Here is a 19305-nt window from a genome sequence, read left to right as displayed (position 1 = left end):
CCTTTAAAGGAGAAATGACTCGTAAGCCTCAAGTTGAAGGCAAGTGCTTCGCACGCTGGCAGTGATCGTGCTTTAAAAGTACCCTGTATTGAACTATGATATAAAATGGCAATGCCACCCCCCCTCTTGTTGGCTCTATGAAGAACCTCACAATAGTAACCCGGGGGGATTGCTTGAACTAGGTCTGGCCCGGATGCCTCGTCCGTCCAAGTCTCAGTGATAAATGCAATTTTAATGTCTAACTCCAGCAGCAACTGAGAACATTCCATGCTGTGTTTTACCAGAGATCTGGCATTAATGAGGATACAGGGAAAAGCCTCTGTGGCCATATTAGTGGAGGGGCCCTCAGTAGCCCTGGACTTAATGTATTCCGGGCGAACCAGGGGTAAGGGCCAAGAGCAGTTGGAGCAGGGGCTGAGGGACCAAGCCAGCTTGGACTCTGCCGATATCCGAGAGCACTTGGCATTACACTCCCGCAAATTCAACTCCATCAAGGAGGCTCTCGAGTAGACGAGGCGTTCCCGGAGGCCTGAGGAAAAATGGACAGGGGGTATTGCGCTGAGCGCAGCCCGGGCGCAGACGGGCTTGCCCTAGGAGCGCCTTCGGCGCGCCAGCGGCGCGCCCGCTGCGCGCATCCGCTGCGCGCGTCCGCTGCGCGGTCCCGCCAGTGCCCCTGATATAGGTCTTGTAAAAACAACTAGATCGCCTAAACCGCCCCTGCCTCTCTAAGATGGCTGCCGTTTCCACCAGCCCAATCCGTAGGTGGAGCCTGCTCGGATCTGGTGAACGCCGGAAAGGCAGTGGAAGCCAGGTAAAAGAGCACGACCAAGCGCTGCTGTATTGCGTTTAAAATGACGATTTTAAAAAGCAATGTGCAAATGAGCTAGCAGCAAAAACACGTGCAAAGTGCAAGATTAGGGACAGATAAAACAATATGCTAAAACTCGCCTTCTGCAGCAAAATTACTTCAGATTGCCAAGTGAGGAAAGCGCTAAGTCTCCTACTCCCGGCTCAAGCCTCAGGAGTGTGTGGACCTTTAAGAGTTGAGTGGCAGGAGACAGGGGTTGCTGGGTATTGAAAAGGACCACCTTTTGCGATGTATTCTCCCAGATGTTTGCCTTCACTACTCCATTTTTGCTGAACCTCTTTTTGTTGGCATTAGGACTCTGTACATTTACCCCTGCTAACCAGCAGTAAAGGGCTAGTGCGATCCCTTCCAAACATGGTAAGATTGGTATAAACCCAATTAGCACATTTAAATTCAATTATAAGTACCTAGTAATTCTTATTCCATGTACCCAGAGCCTGTAAATTAAATGCTGCAGGTGGTCTGTAGCACTCATTGTGCCAGACGCTTAAGCAGCACTATAAAAAATGTCAATGGCATGCCACTGCAGCCTGTAGTGCACTTCTCAACTACCATTTTGACCTGTCAAGGTAAACCATTTTGCCAGGCATAAACCTTCCTTTTTCACACTTATAAGCAGTGCTCTCTCTAATTGTTTCCTCTCTGTGCCGCAAATAAAGGTGCTCTGTGCACTGAAGACAAGCAACAACTTACTATGCAAACATGTGCGGTGTGCAAACTACCAAATTCAGTGGCTTAGTAAGGGTGCCATGGGCCCTAATGCAGATGAGAAAAAAAATGCCCCCTCACTTCTGGGTTGGTATTGAAAGACATTCATTACAAAGGCTCAGTGGGCTCCTTGCTTCCCTTTCCATGGGTGGCAATGCATCTTGTGACCAAATCATTCTACCTACAATTCCTCTCTATTTGCTATCACCATGTCACTCGTATCTCCTCCTTGCTCCTTTTCTTATCCCTATCCACTTCCACTTAATCTCTCTTGCTTGCCCTTATCTCCTTCCTCCCTTTTAAAACGTATTTTTCTTTTCTCCTTGCTCCTCTTTACCCTCCCTACTTTTCTTTCTCTATTTCCGCTCTGCTCCACTTCTTCCTCATCCTGTTTCCTCTCATCAATCTATGTCGTACCCTTCTCTCTTACACAAACTCCCTCTAATTACTCTGTTCTCTTCAATCCAACCTTACTCTATGAAATCTATATTTTGACTATGCTTCTCTCTCACTCATCTCGTCCCTCTTCTTGACTCCATCCTCCTTGTTTGCTACCGCTTGGTCTTCCTATACCCCATGGTTGTTTTATCGTCCTTACCTTCCTTATTTCTTTCCATCCGTTTTTCTCTTCTTTCTACATTTAACTCCCCTTTCTTTCTTTTCCTCCTCATTTCTTGCTTATTCACGTCCATAGCTCATCCGCTCCAAATATGCCACTTTTTCTCTTTACACTCAAATCTCCCTTCTCCCGCGCACTCCCAAATCTTCTTTCCTCTCCATCTTTCTATTATTTTCACCCTTTCCTATCCAGTACTCTTTCTTTCTTTCCATTCCCCATCCTTACCTTTGCTCTACTTTCCCATCTTTCTTTCCATTCTGTCGTTACTATATCCTTATCCATTTTCTAATGCTTTCCCTCCTCTTCCTTTATTCTCTCTAATTCATATCCCAATCTCCCCCCTCTGTTCTTTCCTTCCATAATAGCTCGCCTCCACAGTTTACCTCCTCCTTCCAAACCCATTCTATCCACCTCTATTTTATTCCACCCTTCTGTTTATCTTAACTTCCGCTGCCCTTTTGCGTGATCCATCACATTCCACCCTGTCTTTGTCCTCTTTTCTACCTCATGATAAGCTCCTGCATGACCTATTGAATAAATGTTTGGCCTCTTCTCCGCTGTATCCTCTGTTCTCAGTTTTACCAGTGCCTGCCTGGGACCAGTTTCACTCTCTATTTCAATTACTCTTCCCCAACACTTCCCAGAGGAAGAGACCACACAGACCTAAACCCAGGGAGACACGTCAAAGAATTCTTAGCAAAATCAGGGCAACACTGGCTTTGGCTTGCTGTATTCTGGTTCAGGGAGGATCTGGCCTGTCAGTTTGGATGGACTGTCCCTATTGGAGCAGAGTCAAGACTGATTTGCATATGGCAGTGTCCAAACTGAGACGGCATGGTAGGCAAAAGAACAATGGGTTGGAATGCTACCCAGAATGATTATGGGTGGTTATATTTATTGCTATCCATCGCCTTTTGTGTGACCGATATCAAAAGAGAAAACTGGGTGTCTTCACGCCGGGCCATGATGTCTAAGCATTGACTGCAGCAAAAATAGCAAAGCTGCTGACTAATATCTCATTAACAATAGAGTATAGGGTGGCAGTCACTATCTCCTCTGCCCCACTTGTCTAACCTCCTCTACAATCCTCACAAGGTAATGGGGCACGAAGCCTTGGCCAGACCAGGTGGCCCAACCCTTACCACCACTAAGAAGCTTGCATCAATGCCTCACCACTTGTGAAGGCTGTAGAGTAGAAAGAGGGATGTGGTTGTTTGGTCTTCTTGTATTTATACAGTGCTTACTACTCTGGACAAATCTGTGATGTATTCTGATTAGCATTGTGATTCTGGGTACCCTTTTGGACTGCATGATTGATAAGGATGTTGGATGAAGTGTAGCCTATATGAGAGGTGTTTTCTTTGAATCATGTCTTTGAGCGCGTGAAGTTCAAAGTCATGATTCAAAGATGCTTCTGTAAATATCACTGTAGATAAGCACGAGGTGCTTCATAGAGAGTGAAAACTGACCTACCATTTTGACAAAACCACTAATGTGCAGTTAGGTAAACTGACACAGCAACATTTTCATTTTCAATAAATGTGGTCCCTATGATAGAAGCATAGACTTGGACTTCCACAGCAATAGTGTCATTAAAAAAACTCCTCTGTGAGTTAATTATAGTTATGCCGTAGTGCATTTATTTTACCAATATTGTACTGAAACGATTCAGAAAAGTATGACACAACATTGATGTTCCTTCAAAGACGAGGTGTTCCTAACAGGTGACGGCGCAGTTGATATGATATAGAGTCAATTAAAAGTCTGCTTGTGCTATATACAGAAATATATACATGGGACAGGTTAGGACAATATGTTGTTAAGAACGGCACTCAGGATGTGAGTGTCAAAAACCACAATAACATTTTAAAACCAGTCCGCATATGTTAATGTCGACACTTCAAACCCTTGGCACAATTATTTAGAACAGGGTCATCATCAGGACAAAATAAGAAGAACAGGAGACACCAGAGGATTTGAGCAAAGAGACCCATAGCCGCAGATGTGTCAATCACTGTTTCATGGGAAAGCCTCAGAGAACTGCGTTAAAGAAGCTGGGGACAGCACCACCAATTTCCTGCAGACAAGAATGAGACAGACAATCTACTACTGCTTGTCTCCAGATTTAAAACAAATAAATTTGATAGTGTTGGAAGGTGTGGTTCAATGAGTATCAAGGGCCTCAGATATTCTGGGAGATTATCACTTGCATGCAATAAATGGGGGTTATTTACGCCTGCGCGCTCTGTGAATAAATCATGTGGAAGAGACTTCACAAAAGAGAAACAGCCTGTTGCGAGTACTGCCTTCCTTATTTGATCAAGGTTTCGTCATGGGATTCGGACGGGTGTTTTGCTGTAGCACCCCGGCCAGCACGGTCTCCTTCATCGCATCTGGACACGAGCGTCAGTAGATTTTCTGTCTCAGCCTTGTCTGTAAGATACCTGGCTAAAACCCTCCTCTACTCCGGCTATTGCTCTCGCTATACCCGAGGGCTATCGGATTCTTAGGCGGGATAGAATAAGCAAAATGGGTGGGGGTATAGCCTTAATTTATAAAGAGGAACTAACCGTCACTATCCTTGATCAGATGGGGACAGAAATATTTGAATGTATTGTTTTTAGACTGGATCTATCTGCAGGCTGTATTTGGAAAGGTGCTCTGGTTTATAGACCGCCTGGATCAATATCAAACTTCACTAGCCAACTGCTTGATTTTATATCTCCCTATCTAATCACCACGCGTAAATTTCTCTTGATTGGGGATTTTAACATCCACAGTGAAGATGTCTCCAATCAAGATGCCAGACTGTGCTTACAAGATCTAGCTGTTGGGGGACTAAAGATCATTAACACTGCTCCCACTCACATTGCTGGTCACACTCTGGATCTCATTCTTACCAATTCCTCAGACATTAAATGTGGTGAAACTCTGCCACTTACCTGGTCTGACCATTTTATGATTAATTTCCAACTGATGGGTACAACTGAACATCCTCCGGCGACTATTAACAACTCTGGTACCCGCCAATACAGACCTTGGCACAAACTAACGGTCAACCATCTTTCCTCACTGTTTGCTGAGTGGGACTGGAACAGTACGCAGGGGGATCTGGATCAGCAGCTGAAATTATTTGATTCGACAGTTGTTAATTTTCTTGATAGAATAATTCCTCTTAAGCCTCTTAGATTTTCACCTAAAAGGTCTGCCACTGGCTGGTACACGCCTAGTTTACGGGTAGAGAAAAGTGCCTGTAAAAAACTGGAACGGACTTGGCGTCGCTCACATAATGAGGAAGCTAAAATTTCTTACAAAGCTGCCATGGCAATCTATCATAAAAATGTTAAATTAGCTCGTAAAACTCATATTGCTGAAACTTTAGAACAGGCAGGTAATAATGCTAGGATGCTTTTTCAAATAGTGGAGGATTTTACTAACCCAAAATCCTGTCAGACTACGGTTAGTTTTTCTCAGACATTATGTGATGATATTTCCTCTTTTTTTGTACAAAAAATTGAGAGAATCTATCAAAATATCATCCTTTCTAATATTCTTACTCCTATTCCTGCGGAGATTACTCCTCTCCCCGATAGGGAAGGACCTTGTCTGACTACATTTCCTGCTATTACCATCTCAGAAGTACAAACCCTTTTGGAATCCACTAGATCTGGATCTCCCCTGGATATTATTCCTGCTAAAATCTCCTCCAGATTTGCGGCTCAGTTGGCGCCTCCTTTTTGCTCCATAATCAACACTTCTTTAAGATCTGCCTGTCTTCCTCAGACGTGGAAACACGCACAAATTTTGCCCATCCGCAAAAATGCCAACATCTCTCCCGAGGAAGTGTCAAATTATCGCCCAATCTCGTTGCTTCCGCTTCAGAGTAAGATCACTGAGAAACACATCAATAAGCACTTATCTGCTTTTCTTGAGGCTTCTGGTGCTCTAGACATCTTGCAGTCAGGCTTTCGAGCTAAGCATAGCACTGAGACGGCCTTGGTGGAGGTGACGGATAACATCAGAATGGCTCTGGATCAAGGTCAAGCGGCACTTTTGGTGCTGTTTGACCTTTCAGCAGCATTCGATACCATCTCCCACCAGGTTCTCTTGCATAGACTATTGGAGTGTGGCATCCGCGGATCCGCACTGAGTTGGTTGTCAGATTTTTTGTCCAACCGTACTCAGGCAGTGTCAATGGGTCCGTTTACATCTGCTCGTTCACAGATTACCAGAGGCGTCCCGCAGGGCTCTTGTTTGAGCCCTACTTTATTTAACATCTATGTGACGCCCCTGGCAATACTGATGAGGGACTTGGGGTTTAACCCCATCTCTTACGCAGATGACACTCAACTCCTCCTCACCTTCGACAAAAGGAGTCCAGATATACAATCCATCTTTTCTCGGGGTATGATGGCTATTGCCTCCTGGATGAAAACCAACTATCTCCAGTTAAACTCTGAAAAATCTGAGATCCTGCTGTTCGGAGGGGCTGACATCTGTTGGTCACCTAGCTGGTGGCCGGAGGAGTTGGGTAAAGCTCCCGCTCCCAAAGAGGTAGCTAAAAATCTGGGCATTAAGCTTGATAACAAACTCACTTTGCAGACCCATGTTAACACCATTGCTGGGTCATGCTATCACATTCTAAGTTTACTTAGAAGAGTTTTTCCATTGCTTCCAGTATCCACCAGGAAGACTCTAATTCAGGCCTTGCTCATGAGCAAGATTGATTACTGCAATGCCCTTCTTCTCTCTGCTCATGCTGCCTCCTTGGACAAACTGCAGGTCATTCAAAATACTGCTGCTCGCCTGGTTACGAATTCTCCGGCCAGAACCCCTTCTCTGCCTTTACTGCATGTATTACATTGGTTGCCAATAAGAAAAAGAGTGCAATTCAAAACAGGTTGCATGATTTTCAAGGCTCTAAATGAGCTGAGTCCCTGCTACCTAACAAAGAAACTAAAGGCCTACAATCCTATATCCTCACTCAGATCAGGATCAAAAACTTTTCTCGCTGTTCCCAGAATATATAAAGCCCGTTCTGGCGGCAGGGCCTTTTCGTACCTGGCCCCTTTGTTTTGGAACAGCCTCCCACATTATCTTCGTATGAAAATGTCCCTCTTCTGTTTTAGAAAGCTGATGAAAACATACCTCTTCTAGTTCAAGATAGACTGTTGTTGCAAGCGCAGAGATACCCTAAGGGGTGATTCAGCGCTATATAAAATTATAAATAAAAATAAATAAATAAATTGGTGGCTCAGTCCCTTGCTTCTTTAATGCAGTTCTCTGAGGCTTAGCAACATATTGTCTCAATCAGTCACAGGTATTTATTTCTGTACATAGCACAAGCACACTTTATATTCACACTATATCACTTCCACTGTGCCGTCACCTGTTAGGAGAACCTTGTTTTTTAAGGAATGTAAACGTTGTGTCATATCTTTCTGAATCGTTGCTGTACTATATGAACAATGTTAGTAAAATCAGTTCAGTTACTGCATAGCTATAATTATTTTGCAGAGGAGATTTTTATGACACTGTTGCTATGGAAGTCCATGGATAATCTTCCCCTATAGGGACCACCTTTTTGATAATAATTGTCTGGCCCAGGTTAATGGGTTACTATTTTGCCCCTTTTTTCTAACAGAGCTACATTTTAAGTCACCCCTGAAAAGGTAGTTCTTTGTACATTTTCTGATTTAGCACTCTTCAAGACCCATAACTAAATAATAGCTGTTTGAAAAAGTTTAGACCTTCTTTTCAATCCGTAACACAACTACAGAAAATTGGGCATGCTCCTTCCAGGCGCAAACCTCCTATCATGCTTAAGGACCCCCTTCTCTTTGATTTCTTCATTGCCTTCTGATTTTACACAGTACAGCAACATTTGCTCTGCATTGGTCATTTAGAAACCTTGCATTAACTTGCAGTAAGAACACAAAGCGTCCTAATAATAATGACAAGTACCTGTTTAGAGATTCGGGTCCATCCCTATCTACTAACATTTACAGACAGCGATTTGACCAAACAATTATGTCTCCTCGAGACAGGCGTAACAGTAGATCAACTTTTAAAAATCTCCATATTTTTCAAAGTTTGAATGTGTGTTGCACTGCATAGCACATATTTAGTGGGAAAAGTCTTCAAGGGTATTTTTTATACTGGAAAGACCCCCTTCCAGTACAAAGCTTATGCTTGAAAGAACCCTTACACCCTTGTTCCAAGGTCAGGGCCACTGGAAATATGCAAGGCCATGGCATGATTATGGATTTGCCACATATGCCACAAAATCCATCATCTGCTGTACAATCTGCAGATTTTAACTCCCAAAAATAGTTTCTAGCTCAAATGGGTCAAAAGTTACTAAAGAATGAGACTACCTGTATTGCTCAAAGGTTGACTGGTCATCTCTCTGGTGCTAATTGTTGTATTCGGGTGTTACATTTGTATGCATGAGGTACAACATTTGCCCAGACAGCATGTGTGAAAATGTCAAAATAATAAATAATACTATCACAAAATGTGCTGCTTTTTGCCACATAATTTGCCTTTCCTTGTTGCTTAAAATAATCCTGACGCATGATGTTGTCCTCTCCTACCTCATATTTCCAGTGACCCTGACTATGGTGCAAGGTACAGGTGGGTGAGCCAACAAATTAACAGGGACAGCTGATCCAAGGATGGCTCTAGCTTTTAAGAGCCCATTGTAGGAGGCTGGCTTATTATATGTTGCACACTCATTTAAGTGATGCACCTTGCACTAATCCAGGCATCCCTTATGGTGATTTTAGTGGTCTTTTATAACCTTTCAAAGCTCTCAAAGTGGTAGCTATGGAGAACAGCCTTCAAGCTTATTTTGAGGGAGTGTTACACAGCTTGTTTTACCAGTTTAATCATGTAGTGTAGGTTAAACGAAAAACAACCACACAGTGTATATATAAAAATATGTCTATTTATTACACAGCACTCAATAACACATTGGTATATCTCCTACCTGGAGATATCAACACAAATACAAAATACTTTAATTGCAAATAGTTAAGTAAGCACAAAATACAGTGGTCTCCAGGGGAAGACCAAACCATATACCAAAAAAGTGGAATCTGAACTGCGACTGAAGTTGGGACTTGGACCAGGACACTCAGAGGAGCTGGGACACAAGGAACCACCCAAGGTATGTACCCAGGAACCCCACGGATGCTGTGTGCATCAGTGTGTCCAATAGAAGTCAACAGGGAAGTTGCGTTGCAGTTTTTAAGAAGAAGGACCCTTCTGAGTGAACCCTGAAGATACCCTGTGGAAGACAGAAGGTTGGAGAGTCACCCCACCTGTGGATACCTCAGGAACCAGGATACCTACACCAGGGAAACCGGTGCATAGGTGCAAAGTGACATTGGAAAATGCCATAGACCACAATGGAGAACTTCGAAGAAGATGCCACTGGATAAGACTGTGAAAGAATCTGGTTGAACTCAAGGGTGTATTCTTGAAGTGAGGAAACTGTAAGCAAAGGGGACAGAGTCTATGCCACTTGGTGGTGACCAGGAGGCACGGAAGAGCAATGTCCACCGAAGGCGGACGGTTCAGAAGTGTTAACTATGACCTTGTCGTTGCAGCTGTGAGGACCAGGCAATGCAGAGGAAGACCAGGAGCTGTCGCATGTTGGAACTCGAGAACCAGGGGGTCAGTGTCCAGCGGGAGCATCAACCAGCCTTGGCAGCTGCAACTGGCATAGAGAAAGAAGAAGGAGCAACATTGGGACCAGCAAGGTCCAAGGGACTCACACAGGCATGAGTGTCAGAACAATCCCCGAGCAAGCAGGGGAGCCCACTGGAGCAGAAGAAGACCATCAAGAGGACCCACAGGCTGAAGCCACAGGAGTCGCCAGAGGACCTCGAGGTGTTCACCAAGAAGGAAGGCCCAAGTTGCAGAGCATGTGGTAAGGATGCTGTAGTTGACAGGAAGAGATGCTGGAGGCTCGAGCTTCTTGTAGACGAAGATCTCTGGAGAGTAGAGCCAACAAGCCTTGGGAATGGCAAGTCGACTTGGTGCACATGGGTTTGGTTCCAGCGGTTCCGACGAGGCATACTGGCCTTGACATTTCAGAGAAGACAGGTCAGGCCTCGAGGGAGTTGCAGAACTACCACCTGTGTTGGTGAGCCTTTCGAAGTCTGTGGGACTTGAGGTGAAGCAGACCAATCAGCTTCATTGCAGTGCCTGCAGCTGCAGAGGAGTGACTCCTTCACTCCAAGGGAGATTACTTCGGGGGTCCTTGATGCCCACAGGTCTGGTGAAGATCCTGGCAGTAGCACAGATACAGATGACATAGAAGACTTGCAGAATAGCAAGACCAGTAGCAGCAATAGTCGTCCTTGATGCAGTTTCGGTTCGAGGCGAAGTACAGTGAAGTCCAAGTATCCAGACGGTTGAAGAGTGGCATGATTTCAGTCTTTTGTTAAGTGCCTCGATGAATCTGAGGACCCAACACAAGTAAGTCCTTATGTACCCTATGGAAAGGGTTGGAACAATGTAAGGATTACTCCCAGAGGAGGGGCAGTACAGAGAGGAGAATACTCCCATGTCCTTTGCCCAGTTTCGCCCCAGAGCAGGAGCCAACGGTTCCCTGAACTAATTCAGACTGGAGTATGCACGAAGGGCACCAAATGTGCCCTTCAAAGCAGTCTGGTGGCACTGGCAAGTGCCCCCACCCCAGCCCAATACACTAAGTCCTGTATCAGAGGTGCACACCTCCCTGCGACTGGAAACCTATTGTTCTTCCTTCCCCTGTTCGAGCTTTACTCAGCAGTAGAGGGGCAGAATTGTGTCTGTGATCGGCAGCAGCACTAACCTGCTGTCAGACCCTGGAAAGCTGTAACTGAGAGTACATGGGGGTACCCCAACGGAGCCCCCCCAGTACATGGGATCATACTTCCAACACTGGAATCGGTGTTGGAGTATGATTCCAACATATTTGATACCAAACATGACAAGGTTCAGTGCAGCCACTATATAGTGCGACATCTCGTAATGACTGATGTCCATTATATGTATCAAAATGGCTGACTGCACTTACAAAGCCTGGAGAATCGACTCCTGGTTTTGTGTGGGTGTGCTGCTCATGCAGGGCACCCTCACACTTATAACCCAGCACCCTGCCCTCATGACTGCCGAGCCTGCCATAGTGGTGACTTATAGTTTTAAAGTGTAGTGACCTCAGATATAAAACAACGAATACACAACTTGTGCAGGCTACAATGGCAGGCCGGTAGTCACATTTTAAGTGGACTCCCATGGGTGGCACAGTACATGCTGCAGCCCATGAGAGACCCCTGGTGTACATATACCCTGGGTACCTTAGTACCATATACTAGAGACTTACAAGGGTACACCAGTAGCCAATTGTTGATGTACAGAAGTACTTACCATGGTCAATTTAGGTAGAAGGCACAATGATTGGGGTACTGATTAGCAGAATCCCAGTCAGACTAGTCAAAATATACTGACACCAAGCAAAAAGTGGGGGTTACTATGAAAGCAGATCCTACTTTCCTACACCCATGAAAATGCCGATCTTTGAAAATATGTGCTATGTCAATTATGCAGCACAGATCATGTGAGAGTATGGTAAGATGTCTTCAAAATTCAAAATAATTAAAACATGCAATCATTTCACCTTAGTTAGAGCCACTGGAATTATGTGATCCTGTGGCTGTGGCTTTTCCCTCCAAATTAAGGTTTTGCTGCATTTTCCATGTAATCCATCATCTTCTGTATAATCTGCTAATTGTAACGAGAAAATGAGTGTATAGCTCAAATGGATCAAAAATTACAAAACATTTGGCTATGTGTGTTTGCATGCAGTGGAAGGCCCTTCATAAAGATTAACTGGTCATCTTTCAGTTGCATATTTCTGTATTTGATGTTAAACTGGTAGTAATAAGGTGACATATTTGCACAGACTGTGTTACTATGTGTAAAATTATGTAGCAATGCCAAAGCAATGAATGAGTACTATAACAAATGTGCTGCATTATGCTGTATCATTTGCCTTTCTTGCCGTATAATTTAGTAAACTCTGCCACATAATTTGGCACTTCCTTGCAGCATAATTCCAGTAGCCCTGACCTCGTCAGATTATGTGCTAAGTATTTATTAAAAGGGAGAGTTTTTAAATTGAACTGAGAAACGTTCCTGACCCCCAAATGACAATGGTATTCGTGAACTAAAAGGCAAGTCAGGGATCATGTGTACCCTATATGTGGCCTAGATTCTAATTATAGATGGGCAACTTTATATGCTATTAAATCAAATACAAGAGATATATTGTACTGTGCACAGCCTGAACTCATGTACTTGAAGGTGCCCTCATATCTGAAGATGAACAAAACGGAGGATGGTTAAAACATACGTGCAGCTTTATATAGCAAACTCAACTTGAAAGCATTGGAGCACCTAAGTTGAGCACTGAGAGTAAAACCTGTTTTCCCCGTTCAGAAGTCAGCAGCTCTGGCAGTAATTCCACATACTTACCCACTCAATGCAGTGTGAAACATAATCACGCGGGTGTGTTTATTTCACACTGATTGATTCATGGAGCACTCTGAAAATAAAATCAAAGAAACTGAATATTTTGTCACTGGCGGATTTTCTGGTCCTCCTGTTGCGCTGCCTGCCACGAAAAGAGACAAGAATAGTTTTCACTCCTCCCTTTTGTGTCTTTTAAGCCTGTAAGTGCCAAGCACACTCCCTGAGAGAGTCTGTGTGCTGGAAGCGACAAGGCTGTGCACACGCAGGCTACACGGAACATAGCTTATAATTCACCCCTAAGGCAGGCCATAAAAGCTGATAAGGAAGCATGCATGATATTTAAAAATTAGGACATGTGTACTTAAGTTTTACATGTCCTGGAAGTGAAAAACAACTTTAGCAAGACTATCTCTCCCATAGACTAATGCTAGGTTATCTTAATATACTTAATAAGTGATAACTTTGGTTTGGGAACGGATAGAGAAATACTTTTTGTGCTGTGCAGGCACAACCACCAAACTCATGCAAAGACTCCAGACAATCCAGAATGCAGCAGCCAGACTGATCCTCAACCTGCCCAAGAGGACACACATCACCCAGCACCTGAAGGACACCTACTGGCTCCCCATGCCGAAGAGGTGCCACTTCAAGATTCTGACCCACGCATACCAAGCCTTACATGACCAAGGACAGCCTACATGAACCAACGACTGCACTTTCATCGACCAACCAGGAATGTTGGCTGCACACACCTTGCTCTCGCACAGGCACCTTGAAACTGCTGCTGCAGCTCCAGAGGATGCTCCTGCTCCCACTTGGCCGCCAAAGCCAGGAACGCCCTCCACCTTCACCTCCGCATCGCACCCTCACTGACCCACTTCTGCAAGGGACTCAAGACCTGGGGCTGCAACTGATATCTGCAGCACAGTGCCTGGATACCCTCTGGGGTGATTAACCATGCTATACAAGTTCAACTTGATTGATTGATACTTCCTCCACTCATTTAAATTGTAATTTCAAGTCCTCTTTAATGGTAAAGTCAGATGTGCCTTTCTGCCAGTGTCCAAGGTCACATGAAATTCCACAGCTCTCATGTGGTGTGATATGTATTCCTTCCAGATAGGGGGAAAAAGGGCCTTGGCATAGAGAAGGGTTTTCCTCTCCTGAGCAGGATTGCGTGGGAGTTTTACTCAGCCCTTCATGAACTTCAAAGGGTAGCCCTTGCACCCCCCTTCCTGATTTCAGAAGATGCCTGCCCTGTCACTGGGAAATGCAGCCCACAACCGGGCTTGCCTGCCCTTGGTTATCCTACACAGACTAGAGCCAAAGCCAGGGGAAAGGGGGAGAACCAACTAGAACCAGTTTGGTTTAGACAAAGGTGGTGGGCCCCACACACAGGTTGGCACTGGGTATAAACGTGGCACCCTCAGAACCCTATCGGACCTCGGAAGATTCAGAAGGACTGCCCTGCTGTCTAAAGAAGGAAGACAGGACCTGCTTTCTGTGAATCCAGGCCCCAGAAGTGACTCCAAGGGTCTGTTGGTTTACCTCTTGTTTGATCTAAGGGACACAACAAGCTTCCAAAGGCCTTTCCTGCTTTCCTGATCAATACCAACTGTACCTGACCTTCTCCCTTTGCTGACCTTTGTGGGAGGGAGTCATGACCCTCTAAGAGCTGTACTCAAGTCCCTGGACCCTTCACAGGAGTCAGAGTGTACTTCTCCCTTCCTAACTGAAGGTTCCATTAGATCTGACACTAAGTGGCACAGTGCTCTGCAAATCTGAGCAGCCCTCAACCGTAGACTTCACTGGAACTGACGCCGCATGATGCAAAGGGTAAACAACCATTACAACAAATCTTTTACCCCGCATAACATCACCCCACATACCATGACAACGCAAATACCATTACTCCGCAATGCCATTACAACGCATGGCATGACATTTTATATGCTTTTACCACACATGCTTTTACAACGAAATTCAGGGGTACTTTGCAGGTTCAGGGTGCATTTAGGTTTTGGGGTGCTGGGGTATTTTTAGGGGTGCAGGGGTATTTTTAGGGTTCAGGGTGCGATTAGGTTTTGGGGGGCTGGGGTATTTTTGGGGTTCAGGCTGCGTTTAGGTTTAGGGGTGCTGGTGTATTTTTAGGGGTCAGGGTGGGTTAGGGTTTTGGGGTGCGGGGGTATTTTTAGGGTTCAGGGTGTGTTTAGGTTTTGGGGTGCAGGGGTATTTTTGGGGTTCAGGGTGCGTTTAGGTTTTGGGGTGCTGGGGTATTTTTAGGGGTCAGAGTGGGTTAGGGTTTTGGGGTGCAGGGGGTGTTTTTAGGGTACAGGGTGCATTTAAGTTTTGGGGTGCTGGGGTATTTTTGGGGTTCAGGGTGCGTTTAGGTTTTAGGGTGCTGGGGTATTTTTAGGGGTTAGGGTGGGATAGGGTTTCGGGGTGCAGTGGGAATTTTTAGGGATCAGGGTGGGTTTGGGTTTTGGGGTGCGCAGGGTAATTTTACGGTAAAGGGTGGTTTTGAGGTGCTAGGGGTAAGTTAAGATTTAAGTAGTTATGGGTATTGGGGTGGTATGGGTAATTTAAACTTTTTGGGGAAGTTTAGTTTTAGGGATAGAAATGGACATATATGGTTTTAGTGGGTATTTTATAATAATTACTATATATATATATATATATATATATATATATATATATATATATATATATTACTGCTGTATAGTACACAAAGCACAGCACTCGCGGGCAACTGCTAACCCAGATTTTATTCGGGTTTACAAAGCACAAAAAGACGCTGTTCGGCGACTGCCTTTGTCAATATCTATATATATATATATATATAAATATACATATATATATATATGTAAAGCACTTTCACACAGTTTATACCTTCACCACGCATGCCTTTGCGTTGTAATGGCATGCGTGGTAAAGTCATATGCGGAGTGAAAGCTTGCAGGGTGATGGTATCGCGTAGTAATTGCACTTGCGTTGTAAAAAATGCGGGATGATGGAATGCGGGGTAATATCTTGCGGGATAACGGCACATATTCGATGCAAAGCCTTGCAGAGCTGCGCTGATCTCACCTGAAAGCTTTACTTGATCCAAAGCAGAGCCCCGACAGAGATGCGCAGCTCCTACCTCCTACCTGAAGGCTTCATTGGATCTCGTGCGGAAAAACGCAAAGCTCCGCAAAGCCTTGCCGCACAGACCTCAAATCAAGGAAAAAATGTACAGCTCCCGTGCTCCATCACGGTCAGCCTGAACTTGTAACTTTGCCCCGGTCCGGTGCAATTGGTGCTTTGTGCCTTTTGGGTGTTATTTTTACATAAATCTTAAAAAACTCATAACTCAACTGGTTCTACTGATGGCATTTTTATGATTTTGTGTCATTTTTTAAAAATATTCTCTAGTTTTGTAAATTGGTTTGGGATTATTCTTGTGTTATATTTTCAGTGTAGTACTGTTTGAGTACTGCATAAATACTTTACACATTGCCTCTAAATTAAACCTATCTGCTTTGTTCCACGCTACTAGAGGATGAAGGACAGGTTAATTTAGTGACTTGTTTGGTGTACCCTAACAAGAAATGTGTTAATTATTTGAGTGGGGCTCTCAGTCCACTCTACTAATAACCCAATTACTTACAGTGGAAAATGGACTTAAAACCTGGGAAATAGGCAAGAAGAGGGGGAACAAAAAACTGCTTTAGAATCCAAACTTTCAAAAGTTTTGTTAATGCCCGTCATCACACATAAACAGTTAGTGAAGGCGTGGCTCATGTCTGATGATGCTTGACCTCAGACACAGAACTGATAGCCCAAAGTCAGAGAGAATAGTGAAAATGGCGCGATCATTTGCACAGTCATGACCTTGCAGCTCTGCGACAGATGGGGATAGCAAAGGATTGGCAACCTGTTGGTAGGTGCCATGACTCAGAGAAAGGTGTTGATGTTTTTAGGGCTTTCAGGGTATCAAAAATGTGATTAAGACATGGAGGTTGATATTAGAGGATTGGATCGTTATCTTACCATCTAAATTAAAAAAAATATCAGATTTAATGGATCGCACTCTGAGACTATGGTATTTGTGGCTGATTGTCTCCACGTGGACTTTCAGGGTTGGTGTTAGTAGTATTTAATAGTAGGTAAGTAATAGGATACATCACATGCTCTTACATGCATGCTGAAGTCTAGTCTGATATGAAGCTCCCATTGGTTTGGTGGCCAGAATAAGTTACAATGAAAAACAAGAAGGCTACTGTGAGAAGCAGACACAATATTCATCTGTGTGGTATCACCAGCAGGTACAGAGAGAAAATGCAATACTAAGTTACCATTGCATGTGTAAAAGATGTACATCAGGGTGACCTTCCTTTGGATTGACATCACATTATGGTTCAAACTCATTATAAATCACCTTTAGGTGCACATTCTGTAGGAGGAAAAATCATAATTAGACACAAAAAATATTTAGGTGCAGTGCGGAGATTCTACCCCGAGGGTGGCGATTCCTCCCCGAGTGAGCAGACGCCACACTCGTAACTTTACTATACATAAGTTACCTTTGTGAATAGGCCCCCATGATTGCCTATTCGTCCCTTTGCGTCCCCTACCTTTCTTTCCGCCGCCCCTCTTTTCTGGCCTATTCAGGGCTCACCTACTGAACTGCTTTTAACTGTCTGTAGGAGAAAGCCTCTTGTAGGTCATACCAAAAATTTACAGGAGGTGTGGAGCCTACTGCTTGTTTTGGTTGGCGTTACTGTCATCTTTATTTACTTATTTATTATGTGTTGTCTTCTTTTCCTCTTCCTGTGTTTGTCTCTCCCTTGGAGCATAGCCTCTTTACATTCCTTTTGATTTTCTAGCTTGAATCATTCCGTTGCCCATTTTAAGGGAACAATTTTATGCTTTTTAATTAACTATTGCATGACAGTACATGTGTTTTCGCTCTTTCTATCTGCAGCGTATCCCCCCCAAATACACTATCCCCTGTTTCTTCCCCCCAGCTCCTCCACTGCTGTTCTACCACGTGCAGTCTTGAAACAAATGCTTTCATTGAATTTACCTTTTTTCGATGGCTTAGCAGCCATTTGGTGCTGGGATGCTCTGCATTCCAACGGTCTTGCACACCTCCATTGCTCCTTCTACCTCCATCCATCCTCCCATTAATTCGCTTCCCCCTAACCCAACCGCACTCCTCCATTGCTTTCTCACCCCTCGTGATCGGTTGAATATTTTTGATCCTAACATATTTTTGCAAGGCACAGCTTTTGCCATTTTCTGCCGATCAGCTCTGCTTTTCAAAAAGTGGTTTTTTACCATCTTAGATTTTTAAATAAAAAAAAAAGAAGAAAATGACCTCCACAAAATTCCGTAGGCATGTTCAGGAAAGCATCCATTTTCATACTTCATCACTCAGTGTGCACCTACACTATGACGTCAGTCACGTCACTGGCAGCAGTGGCTGCGTTTTCGCACCTTTACTCTCTTGTTTTTCCAAAGCAAGAACTACTGGCTTTACTAATGCTTATTTCCTGTGTTGCTTTCTTTCTTCCCTTTGTACCTAATTCCATAGCTTCCTTCCTTTCCCCTTCTCCATTTCAGTCTTTCTTTATTCTTTTTCCTCCCTTCTATCCTTTCATCCCATCGCTCTTCAAATCTTCAAATTCTTACGTCCTCTGTTTCTTTCCCAGTTCTTTCTTTACTTCCTTACAGTCTTGCTACCACTCTTCCGTTCATTATCTATTCCCTCCTTCCTATCTTGCTTCACACCTTCTTTATTTACACCCTTCCTGTATTCCTTCAGCTCTTCCAGCCCCAACCCTTCTCTCATTAGTATGCCTTTTTACACTGTACACATTGCTTTACCTGCACTTGCTCTATCTTGTAGTTCTTTTTTTTTAAGTTTAAAGTTTATTGAAGATAAATAAGTAAAAATAAAAAGTCATAGCATACAAACAGCAGTAACAACATACAGGGAAAAACATCATATAATGAAATCAAAAAAGGGGAGATAAGGAAGAAAAAGATCCAATGTACTAACAAATATTATTGATACCTGAGGTTCTATGTCATATACAAGAACTGTAATAAATATAATACAATCGTAAATTCATAAAATACAATAATGAAAAGAAAAAGGAGTCATTCAAAGTGTATACTTAAATCTAAGCTTAAAAAAGACAACATAGGATTTACGGAGGCTCTATCTTGAAGTTCTAACTCTTTTGTTTCTCCTTTCTTGTCTTTTCACACAGCTTTGAGAAGCAGCTACTCTTGCAACCTTTGTCACGTGGTCCTAAACTCAATCGAACAGTACCATGCACATCTGCAGGGAGCCCGACACCAGAGCAAGTAAGTAAAGCGAACTGCAGCAAAACCTCCCTCATAGAAAAAGTCCTCGCCTGCTCTGCAGCGTGAACAGTACATGCACCACCTTCAAACCGTAAAGATGTTCTACCATCTCCTCATCCCTGTGGTGCTGTTTTTCTGCTGTCTGTGAAATTACTGTACACTCTCAGGGGAGGTCCCCACCTGCAATGCCTCCATGAAGTTCACACTAGTATGAAAAGCTGGTCTGGTG

At 43.9% G+C, this 19305-nt stretch overlaps 1 protein-coding gene across 2 annotated transcripts in view; it reads left to right on the top strand.

Annotated features, from left to right (window-relative positions):
* LOC146867586 (zinc finger matrin-type protein 4-like) overlaps positions 1 to 19305 on the top strand; it is a 1117486-nt gene that overhangs the window by 998738 nt on the left and 99443 nt on the right. For both annotated transcript variants that reach the window (XM_085606365.1, XM_085606363.1), the window contains one exon: positions 18980 to 19076. In XM_085606365.1, the coding sequence (XP_085462491.1) occupies positions 18980 to 19076 (97 nt within the window). The remainder of the gene's footprint in view (positions 1 to 18979; positions 19077 to 19305) is intronic.

Source organism: Triturus cristatus, chromosome 1_2, assembly GCF_964204655.1.
Source record: "Triturus cristatus chromosome 1_2, aTriCri1.1, whole genome shotgun sequence".
NCBI classification, from domain to species: Eukaryota; Metazoa; Chordata; class Amphibia; order Caudata; family Salamandridae; genus Triturus; species Triturus cristatus.
The sequence above is the reverse complement of the archived record's forward strand: the minus strand, read 5'-3'. Positions and strand labels throughout refer to the sequence as shown.